Source organism: Pseudochaenichthys georgianus, unplaced genomic scaffold (assembly GCF_902827115.2).
Source record: "Pseudochaenichthys georgianus unplaced genomic scaffold, fPseGeo1.2 scaffold_1201_arrow_ctg1, whole genome shotgun sequence".
Lineage (NCBI taxonomy): Eukaryota > Metazoa > Chordata > Actinopteri > Perciformes > Channichthyidae > Pseudochaenichthys > Pseudochaenichthys georgianus.
Window position 1 is genome coordinate 30710 of NW_027262133.1, and position 12045 is coordinate 42754.

Consider the following 12045-nt stretch of genomic DNA (forward strand, 5'->3'; position numbering starts at 1 on the left):
ACAGGTCAAAGGTCACAGAGCCTCTTCCTGGCCTCAAGGAGAAGCAGGACTTGTTCAGGGTTCAGGACTCATAATGCTGACTCAGGGGTTAGGACTCATAACGCTGACTCAGGGTTCAGGACTCATAACGTTGACTCAGGGTTCAGGACTCATAACGCTGACTCAGGGGTTAGGACTCATAATGCTGACTCAGGGGTTAGGACTCATAATGCTGACTCAGGGGTTAGGACTCATAACGCTGACTCAGGGGTTAGGACTCATAATGCTGACTCAGGGGTTAGGACTCATAACGCTGACTCAGGGGTTAGGACTGATCATGCTGACTCAGGGTTCAGGACTCATAACGTTGACTCAGGGTTCAGGACTCATAACGCTGACTCAGGGGTTAGGACTCATAATGCTGACTCAGGGGTTAGGACTCATAACGCTGACTCAGGGTTTAGGACTCATAACGCTGACTCAGGGGTTAGGACTCATAATGCTGACTCAGGGGTTAGGACTCATAATGCTGACTCAGGGGTTAGGACTCATGATGCTGACTCAAGTCAGGACTCATAATGCTGACTCATGTCAAGTCAGGACTCATAACGCAGACTCGTGTCAGGACTCATAACGCTGACTCGTGTCAGGACTCATAACGCTGACTCGTGTCAGGACTCATAACGCTGACTCGTGTCAGGACTCATAACGCAGACTCGTGTCAGGACTCATAACGCTGACTCAGGGTTCAGGACTCATAATGCTGACTCAGGGGTTAGGACTCATAACGCTGACTCAGGGGTTAGGACTCATAATGCTGACTCAGGGGTCAGGACTCATAACGCTGACTCAGGGGTCAGGACTCATAACGCTGACTCAGGGTTCAGGACTCATAACGCTGACTCAGGGGTTAGGACTCATAATGCTGACTCAGGGTTAGGACTCATAATGCTGACTCACTTCAAGGTGTCAGGACTCATAATGCTGACTCAGGGGTTAGGACTCATAACGCTGACTCAAGGTGTTAGGACTCATAATGCTGACTCAGGGGTTAGGACTCATAACGCTGACTCAGGGGTTCAGGACTCATAATGCTGACTCAGGGGTTAGGACTCATAACGCTGACTCAGGGGTTAGGACTCATAATGCTGACTCAGGGGTTAGGACTCATGATGCTGACTCAGGGTTTAGGACTCATAACGCTGACTCAGGGGTTAGGACTCATAATGCTGACTCAGGGTTTAGGACTCATAACGCTGACTCAGGGGTTAGGACTCATAATGCTGACTCAGGGTTTAGGACTCATAACGCTGACTCAGGGGTTAGGACTCATAACGCTGACTCAGGGGTTAGGACTCATAACGCTGACTCAGGGGTTAGGACTTATATTGCTGACTCAGGGGTTAGGGCTCATAACACTGACTCATGTTTAGGACTCATAACGCTGACTCAGGGTTCAGGACTCATAAAGCTGACTCAGCGGTTAGGACTCATGATGCTGACTCAAGTCAGGACTCATAATGCTGACTCATGTCAAGTCAGGACTCATAACGCTGACTCAGGGTTCAGGTCTCATAACGCTGACTCAGGGTTTAGGACTCATAAAGCTGACTCAGCGGTTAGGACTCATGATGCTGACTCAGGGGTTAGGACTCATGATGCTGACTCAAGTCAGGACTCATAATGCTGACTCATGTCAAGTCAGGACTCATAACGCTGACTCAGGGTTCAGGTCTCATAACGCTGACTCAGGGTTCAGGTCTCATAAAGCTGACTCAGCGGTTAGGACTCATGATGCTGACTCAGGGGTTAGGACTCATGATGCTGACTCAAGTCAGGACTCATAATGCTGACTCATGTCAAGTCAGGACTCATAATGCTGACTCGTGACAGGACTCATAATGCTGACTCATGTCAAGTCAGGACTCATAATGCTGACTCATGACAGGACTCATAATGCTGACTCATGACAGGAATCATAATGCTGACTCATGTCAGGACTCATAATGCTGACTCATGTCAGGACTCATAATGCTGACTCGTGACAGGACTCATAATGCTGACTCATGTCAGGACTCATAATGCTGACTCGTGACAGGACTCATAATGCTGACTCATGACAGGACTCATAATGCTGACTCATGTCAGGACTCATAATGCTGACTCATGTCAGGACTCATAATGCTGACTCATGTCATGTCAGGACTCATAATGCTGACTCGTGACAGGACTCATAATGCTGACTCATGACAGGACTCATAATGCTGATTCGTGACAGGACTCATAATGCTGACTCATGTCAGGACTCATAATGCTGACTCATGTCATGTCAGGACTCATAATTCTGACTCATGACAGGACTCATAATGCTGACTCATGACAGGGTGCAGGACTCATAATGCTGACTCAGGGGTTAGGACTCATAACGCTGACTCAGGGGTTAGGACTTATATTGCTGACTCAGGGGTTAGGGCTCATAACGCTGACTCAGGGTTCAGGAGTCATAATGCTGACTCAGTGTTCAGGACTCATAACGCTGACTCAGGGTTCAGGACTCATAACGCTGACTCAGGGTTCAGGACTCATAAAGCTGACTCAGCGGTTAGGACTCATGATGCTGACTCAGGGGTTAGGACTCATGATGCTGACTCAAGTCAGGACTCATAATGCTGACTCATGTCAAGTCAGGACTCATAATGCTGACTCGTGACAGGACTCATAATGCTCACTCATGTCAAGTCAGGACTCATAATGCTGACTCATGTCAGGACTCATAATGCTGACTCATGTCATGTCAGGACTCATAATGCTGACTCGTGACAGGACTCATAATGCTGACTCATGTCATGTCAGGACTCATAATGCTGACTCATGTCAGGACTCATAATGCTGACTCATGTCAGGACTCATAATGCTGACTCGTGTTTCAGGACTCATAATGCTGACTCGTGTCAGGACTCATAATGCTGACTCATGTTTCAGGACTCATAATGCTGACTCGTGACAGGACTCATAATGCTGACTCATATCATGTCAGGACTCATAATGCTGACTCATGTCAGGACTCATAATGCTGACTCATGACAGGACTCATAATGCTGACTCATGACAGGACTCATAATGCTGACTCATGTCAGGACTCATAATGCTGACTCATGTCATGTCAGGACTCATAATGCTGACTCATGTCATGTCAGGACTCATAATGCTGACTCATGACAGGACTCATAATGCTGACTCATGACAGGGTGCAGGACTCATAATGCTGACTCAGGGGTTAGGACTCATAATGCTGACTCATGACAGGCCTCATAATGCTGACTCATGACAGGGTGCAGGACTCATAATGCTGACTCATGTCAGGACTCGTAATGCTGACTCATGTCAGGACTCATAATGCTGACTCATGTCAGGACTCGTAATGCTGACTCATGACAGGGTGCAGGACTCATAATGCTGACTCATGTCAGGACTCATAATGCTGATTCGTGACAGGACTCATAATGCTGACTCATGTCAGGACTCATAATGCTGACTCATGTCATGTCAGGACTCATAATTCTGACTCATGACAGGACTCATAATGCTGACTCATGACAGGGTGCAGGACTCATAATGCTGACTCAGGGGTTAGGACTCATAACGCTGACTCAGGGGTTAGGACTTATATTGCTGACTCAGGGGTTAGGGCTCATAACGCTGACTCAGGGTTCAGGAGTCATAATGCTGACTCAGTGTTCAGGACTCATAACGCTGACTCAGGGTTCAGGACTCATAACGCTGACTCAGGGTTCAGGACTCATAAAGCTGACTCAGCGGTTAGGACTCATGATGCTGACTCAGGGGTTAGGACTCATGATGCTGACTCAAGTCAGGACTCATAATGCTGACTCATGTCAAGTCAGGACTCATAATGCTGACTCGTGACAGGACTCATAATGCTCACTCATGTCAAGTCAGGACTCATAATGCTGACTCATGTCAGGACTCATAATGCTGACTCATGTCATGTCAGGACTCATAATGCTGACTCGTGACAGGACTCATAATGCTGACTCATGTCATGTCAGGACTCATAATGCTGACTCATGTCAGGACTCATAATGCTGACTCATGTCAGGACTCATAATGCTGACTCATGTCAGGACTCATAATGCTGACTCGTGACAGGACTCATAATGCTGACTCATGTCATGTCAGGACTCATAATGCTGACTCGTGACAGGACTCATAATGCTGACTCATATCATGTCAGGACTCATAATGCTGACTCATGTCAGGACTCATAATGCTGACTCATGACAGGACTCATAATGCTGACTCATGACAGGACTCATAATGCTGACTCATGTCAGGACTCATAATGCTGACTCATGTCATGTCAGGACTCATAATGCTGACTCATGTCATGTCAGGACTCATAATGCTGACTCATGACAGGACTCATAATGCTGACTCATGACAGGGTGCAGGACTCATAATGCTGACTCAGGGGTTAGGACTCATAATGCTGACTCATGACAGGCCTCATAATGCTGACTCATGACAGGGTGCAGGACTCATAATGCTGACTCATGTCAGGACTCGTAATGCTGACTCATGTCAGGACTCATAATGCTGACTCATGTCAGGACTCGTAATGCTGACTCATGACAGGGTGCAGGACTCATAATGCTGACTCATGTCAGGACTCATAATGCTGACTCATGTCAGGACTCATAATGCTGACTCATGTCAGGACTCGTAATGCTGACTCATGTCAGGACTCGTAATGCTGACTCATGTCAGGACTCGTAATGCTGACTCATGTCAGGACTCATAATGCTGACTCATGTCAGGACTCGTAATGCTGACTCATGTCAGGACTCATAATGCTGACTCATGTCAGGACTCATAATGCTGACTCATGTCAGGACTCGTAATGCTGACTCATGTCAGGACTCATAATGCTGACTCATGTCAGGACTCATAATGCTGACTCATGTCAGGACTCGTAATGCTGACTCATGTCAGGACTCATAATGCTGACTCATGTCAGGACTCGTAATGCTGACTCATGTCAGGACTCGTAATGCTGACTCATCTCTCTGGATGTGTGCAGGCGTCTTCACGGCCCCCTGAAGGGTCTTTATTACGTGCGCTTCACGGGCAGCGTAGGAAGCTCGGGGTCCCTGAACGCAGCGCTGATGAAGAACGATGAGAACATGTTTGTGGTGTTCGACACGCGGGGGCGCACGGCAGCGCCTCCAACGGGATGGCTCTGGCACTGCAGGCGGGCGACCGGCTGTCCGTCGCTCTGTGGCCGGAGCAGAGCGTGTTTGACCAATCAAGGATCAGCACCTTCAGCGGCTTCCTGCTGCAGCACCGGCAGGAGCCCCCTCCCCCTCCTGCAGCGCCCACTGCAGGCCGGAACTAAGTACTGTAACTAAGTATCTACATGTTATGCTGCTGTGTACTTCTACTCGACTGCACCTTCACCAGCTTTGAGAACACTTTCATGATCAATCATTATGAAACACATCAGATATATTATTCTGAAATGGACCGATCTGCACAACGACTACTTTCACTGTCTCTCACTAGATTCTGATTCCATCGCTTTTATCCCGAGCGGCTTACAATAAGTGCATTTTGATGATAATACATTTCTACTTTTACACTGTAGTATTTTAACTTTTACTCAATTAAAATATGTGAGTACTTCTTCCAGCACCGCCTGCAGGATATGCATATACATGTGTGTGTGTGTGTGTGTGTGTGTGTGTGTGTGTGTGTGTGTGTGTGTGTGTGTGTGTGTGTGTGTGTGTGTGTGTGTGTGTGTGTGTGTGTGTGTGTGTGTGTGTGTGTGTGTGTGTGTGTGTGTGTGTGTGTGTGTGTGTGTGTGTGTGTGTGTGTGTGTGTGTGTGTGTGTGTGTGTGTGTGTGTGTGTGTGTGTATACATGTATGTGCTTTGATGAATGAATAAACAGGAAGTGGATGGAAACGTGTTTGTTGTTGATGCTTTTATTTTGATAGGATCAGAAAGCTGCATCACAAACAAACAGGATGCATTGATGAGACGGAGTATCATATTTATTATTTACGATTTAATAATCCCAAACGTCAGTTTCTCATTCGTCATGTTTTAATGTTCAGATATTTAAGCTCAGATTTTGAGACAGGTGAGAGAGAGACAGGTGAGAGAGAGACAGGTGGAGACTGAGAGAGAGACAGGTGAGAGACAGACAGGTGGAGACTGAGAGAGAGACAGGTGAGAGACAGAGAGAGAGACAGGTGAGAGACAGACAGGTGAGAGAGAGACAGGTGAGAGACAGACAGGTGGAGACAGACAGGTGAGAGACAGACAGGTGGAGACAGACAGGTGAGAGACAGACAGGTGGAGACAGACAGGTGAGAGACAGACAGGTGAGAGACAGACAGGTGGAGACAGACAGGTGAGAGACAGACAGGTGAGAGACAGACAGGTGAGAGACAGAGAGAGAGACATGTTCAATATAACATCTCGCTTTAAGGATCAGACCAAGCAGTCTTCCTGCGATGCCTTCAGGTGCAGGCAGCCCTGTGGGGAAACGCAGAATCACAATGTTAGTGGATGTGTAATTACAGTATCGTACTTCCATTGGTTCATTTCATTACGATTACACTTTGTGTTTTTGTTTTACACGCTAGAAATAAACTAAATCAAAGTTTGAACCCACCTGAGCGGCGGGCCCTCACTCGTCCAGGCCCTTCTTGGAGGCCCCGTCCCGGGTCTTGGCCCTCAGTTTGTTCACCTGGGACTCGGCGATGTCCGCCCGCTCCTCCGCCTCCTCCAGCTCGTGCTGCAGTTTGCGCAGCCTGGCCATGTTGCCGTTGGCCGCCTCCTCGGCCTCCTCGGCCGCGTGCTTGTAGGACTTGACCTTCAGCTGCAGCTTGTCCACCAGGTCCTGCAGGCGGGCCAGGTTCTTGCGGTCCTCCTCGGTCTGGTAGCTGAGCTCTTTGACGCGGCGCTCGTACTTGCGGACCCCCTTGATGGACTCCGTGCCCCTCCTCTGCTCCGCCTCCAGCTCGCTCTCCAGCTCCTTGATGCGGCCCTCCAGCTTCTGGACCTGCTTCTTGCCGCCCTTCATGGCGATCTGCTCCGCCTCGTCCAGGCGGTGCTGCAGGTCTTTGATGGTCTGCTCCATGTTCTTCTTCATGCGCTCCAGGTGCGCGCTGGTGTCCTGCTCCTTCTTCAGCTCCTCGGCCATCATGGCTGCGTCCGTGATGGCCTTCTTGGCCTTCTCCTCGGCGTTGCGGTTCTCCTGGATGGCCTCCTCCGTCTCACACTGCATGTGCAGCAGGTCGGCCTCGTGCTTCTTCTTCTGGCTGATCAGGATGGTGTTCTGCGAGTGCAGCAGCTGCATGCGCTCCGTGGCGTCGGTCAGCTCCTGCTCGGCCAGCTTGCGGCTCCTCTCCGTCTGCTCCAGGCCGGCCCTCAGCTCCTCCAGCTCGGCCTGCATCAGGTTGCTGCGACGCTCCAGGAGAGCGATGTTCTCTCTCAGGTCATCGCCCACATGCTGAGCGTCATCCAGCTGCAGCTGAGAGTCCTTCAGGAACGCCTGCAGGGTCTTCAGCTGTTTGTGGGCGTCCGCCGCCTGCCGGTTGGCTTGGCTGAGCTGGATCTCCATCTCGTTCAGGTCCCCTTCCATCTTCTTCTTGACTCTCATCGCCTCGTTGCGGCTCCTGGTTTCTGACTCCAGAGAGGACTGGAGCGACTCCAGCATCCGCTGGTAGTTCCTCTTCGCCTGCTCCGCTTCCTCGTCTTTCTCCGCCAGCTTGCGCTCCATGTCGGCCTTCACCTGGTGGAACTCCAGCTGCGTCCTGAGGATCTTGCCCTCTTCGTGCTCCATAGAGGCTTCTGCCTCCTCCAGGGCCGCCTGCAGCTCGGCCTTCTCCTGCTCCAGCTGCTTGCGGATCTTCTCCAGCTCGTGGGCGCTGCGGCCGCCCTCGCCCAGCTGGTCGCTGAGGTCGGAGATCTCCTCCTGGAGGTTCTTGTTCTCTCTCTTCATCGTCTCCAGCTGGTCCAGGGACTCCTCGTAGGCGTTCCTCAGCTTGAAGAGCTCCGTGCTCAGGGACCGGGCTTCCTTCTGAGAGGCCTCCAGCTCACACTGGGACTCCTCGAACTTCTGCTTCCACTCGGCCGTGACTTTGTCGAAGGCCCTTTGCTTTTTGTCGAGGGCGGCAGACGCTGCGTTGGACCGCTCGAGGTCCAGCATCAGGTCTTCGATCTCATTTTGCAGGCGGTGTTTGGTTTTCTCAAGAGAGGAACACTTTGCATTCACGGCCTCGATGGCCTCCTCGGCCTCCTGGAGCCTCTGGACCAGCTTCTTCTTTGCCTCCTCCAGTTCCTCCATCCTCTGGATGCCTTCCGTTTCATACTTCGTCCTCCATGCGGAGACCTCCGTGTTGGACTTGGACAGCGCTCTCTGCAGCTCGGCCTTGGCCTCCTGCTCCTCCTCAAACTGCTCTCGCAGCAGGTCGCAGTCGTGGCGAGCCGACTGCACGGCGTGGGCAAGGGAGTTCTTGGCCTTGACCTCCTCCTCCAGCTGGCGGCGCAGGTCCTCCACCTGCTGGGTGTACGAGTTCTTCCCGCGGGTCAGCTGCGATATCAGACTCTCCTTCTCCTCCAGCTGACGGCCGAACTCCCCGTTCTCCGTGAGCAGCTTGGCCCTCTGGGCGGCGAAGTCGTGGATCGCCCGCTGAGACTCCTCGTGTTTGCTCCTGTACTCGTTCATGTTGTCCTCCATGGCGCGGCACGTCTTCTCCATGTTGGACTTGCTCTTCACCACGCTCTCCATGCTGGAGGACAGGTCGTCCAGCTCCAGCTTCAGCTCGCTCTTCTCCTTCTCCAGCTTCTGCTTCACGCGCTGCAGGTTGTCGATCTGTTCGCCCACCTCGGCGACGCTGTCGGCGTGCTTCTTCCTCAGCGCGGCGCCGGTGGCCTCGTGCTGGAGGGTGGACTCTTCCAGCTCCCGACGCAGCTTCTGGAACTCCGCATCTCTCTTCTTGCTCACCTCCACCTGAGCTGACGTAGCTCCCCCGGCCTCCTCCAGCCGCTCGCTGATGTCCTCCAGCTCGCGGGACAGGTCCGAGCGCTGCTTCTCCACTTTGGCCCGCGCCGCCCGCTCCGCCTCCAGCTCCTCCTCCAGCTCCTCCATCCTCGCCTGGTTCTCCTTCAGCTTCTTCTGCAGCTGCCCCGCAGCCACCTGCTCGTCTTCTAGTTTGGAATGGATCTGGACCATCTCAAAGTCCTTCTTCTTGAGTTTCTCCTCCAGCTGCTGCTTGTGGTTCTCCAAGTCCATCACACTCTCCTGAGTCAGCTTCAGGTCTCCTTCGAACTTCCTCTTTGAGCGCTCCAGATCCATCCGGACCTTCTTCTCCTGCTCCAGCGAGCCCTCCAGGTCGTCCACCTGCTGCTCCAGCTTCACCCTGGCCTTGGTCAGGCTGTTGGCCTTGTCCTCCTCGCTCTGCAGGTCGTCCAGGGCCTGCTGGTGGGCCTCCTGCAGCGCCTTCTTCTCTTTGGTTAGCTTCATGATGCTTTCGTCCTGCGAAGCCATCTCCTCCGTCAGGTTCTTGGCCTTGTTCTCCGTGGCGTGCTTCTCTTTCTCCACCTTTGCCAAAGTCAGCTCCAGATCATCTATGTCTTTCTTCAGCTCGGAGCATTCATCTTCCAGCTTCCGCTTCTTGGCTGTGAGGTCGGCGTTCATCTCCTCCTCGTCCTCCAGTCTCTCTGTCATCTCCTTCCCCTTGGCCTCCTGCTGGATCTTGCTCTTGATCAGCTGCTCGCAGCGCTCCTCGGCGTCTGTTAGCGTGTCCTGTTCCGACTGCAGCTGCTGGTTCAGGTCGCTCATCTCCTGCAGAGTGCTGACGATGTTCTCCTCTAGTTCCTTACGTCTTGCTTCTGACTTCTCCAGAGCGTCCTTCAGCTTGCCGAAGTCGTCCTTCATGTTGGCCATCTCCTTCTCCGACTCGGCGCTCTTCAGCAGCGGTTTGATCTTGAAGAAGAGCTTCATCCAGGGCCAGTTCTTCACACCCAGGAACGAGCGCAGGTTCCACTGGATGAGCATCAGCGCGTCCCTGCGCTCCACCAGCGCAGCGAACTGGGCCCTCATGAGGAGGGCCCGCGCGTTCGCCTGGATCCGGGTGATGATTCGGGACAGCTGCTCATCACGCATCTCCTCCAGCGTGCCCAGCAGGCCCGCCTTGAAGAAGACCTTGGTGTGGCCGAACCTGTACTGGGTGTGGTCAATATCCAGGGACCCCAGCAGCTTCTCGGCGCTCTTCTTGCAGTCGATGAACTGGCCTTCGGGGATGGCAGAGGCGTTCAGGATCCTGTAGCGCTGTTTGAAGTCTCCGTAGAGGACCCTGTTCGGGAAGCCCTTCCTGCAGATCCTGATGCCTTCGAGGACACCGTTGCAGCGCAGCTGGTGCATCACCAGGCAGTTGTCCATGGTCCCTGGAGTCTTGCTCTCGTTAGGAATCAAACAGCGGACGAAGTGGGGATGTGTGGTCTTCAGGTTGTTCATCAGCTTGTTCAGGTTCTCCCGGTGCAGGGCTGACACCGTCTGGAACGAGGAGCCTTTCTTCTTGGCTCCTTTACCGCTGGCTTTCTCACCGCTGTCCGTGCCTGAGAAGGCTGAGAACAGCACGCTGAGAAGCTTCAGGGAAGACTTCTGGTAAAGGCCGACCACAGTTTCGTTCAGGGGGTCTTTGTTTTTGACCAACCAGTTCCCGATGTTGTAGTCCACCATGCCAGCGTAGTGAGCCAGCGCAAAGTGAGCCTCTGATTTGCCCTTCGCGGCCCTGGGCTTCTCGAACATCTTGTTCTTGCCCAGATGATTGTCATAGAGCTTGGACTTGAAGGTCTGGTCGCTGGCTTTGGGAAACATGCATTCCTCCTCCAGAATGGACAGGATCCCCAACGGCTTCTCGATGAGGTCAATGCAGGCCTGGAGGTCCATCCCGAAGTCGATGAACTCCCAATCGATCCCTTCTTTCTTGTACTCTTCCTGCTCCAGGACGAACATGTGATGGTTGAAAAACTGTTGCAGCTTCTCGTTGGTGTAGTTGATGCACAGCTGCTCAAAGGTGTTGAAATCAAAGATCTCAAAGCCAGCGATGTCCAGCACGCCTATGAAGTACTGACGCGGCTGCTTGGTGGCCAGGGAGTGGTTGATTCTCACCACCATCCAGTTGAACATCTTCTCGTACACGGACTTAGCCACCGCCCCGATGGAGTAGTACACTTGGTCCACACTTTGGCCTTTGGTGACGTATTCGTTTCCTACCTTGACTCTTGGATGGCACAGCCCTTTGATGAGGTCGGCGGAGTTCAGCCCCATCAGGTACGCAGACTTATCCGCCGCCTCCGTCCCGTCCGACTCGGCCTGCTCCTCGCGCTGCTTCTGTTTGAACCTCATGTTGCCGTAGTGCATGATGGCGCCTGTTAGCTTGTAGACGCCCATCTTCTCTTCCGCAGTAAAGCCGAGCACGTCGAAGGCGCTGTCGGTGGCCATCAGCTCCTCTGCGTCGTTGATGGAGGCGACGGTTACCTCTCCCTGGGAGATGTAGGCGTAGTCGTACGGGTTGTTGGTGATCAGCAGCAAGTCCAGCAGCTCCGGCTTCTGGTTGGACAGGATCTGGTAGAAGATGTGGTAGTTCCTCTCAGCCTTGAGCTGAAAGGTGCAGCGCGACTTCTCCAGCAGGTACGTCTCCACGTCGGCAGACGACAACTTGCCGCTCGTCCCGAAGTGAATTCGGATGAATTTCCCAAAGCGAGAGGAGTTGTCGTTTCTCAGCGTCTTGGCGTTGCCGAAAGCCTCCAGCGCGGGGTTGGCCTGGATGATCTGGTCCTCCAGCGTGCCCTTGCTGGGGTCTCTTTTGCCCACGGCAGCGATGCTGGCGAAGTACTGGATGACTCTCTTGGTGTTCACCGTCTTCCCGGCCCCGGACTCTCCGGTGATGAGGACGGACTGGTTCTCTCGGTCAGTGAGCATGTACTGGTAGGCGTTATCGGAGATGGAGAAGATGTGAGGGGGTGCCTCG

At 52.8% G+C, this 12045-nt stretch overlaps 1 protein-coding gene across 1 annotated transcript; it reads right to left on the reverse strand.

The window, feature by feature from the left end:
• Positions 1-3727: 3727 nt before the first annotated feature.
• LOC117440783 (myosin-6) lies at positions 3728-12041 on the reverse strand (the record flags this gene model as incomplete). The annotated part of the gene is made up of 3 exons (XM_034077018.2): positions 3728-5391; positions 6535-6538; positions 6697-12041. Coding segments are annotated over 3 exons (5619 nt in total), but the record flags the coding sequence as incomplete, so codon positions are not given.
• Between the last annotated feature and the right edge of the window lie 4 nt (positions 12042-12045).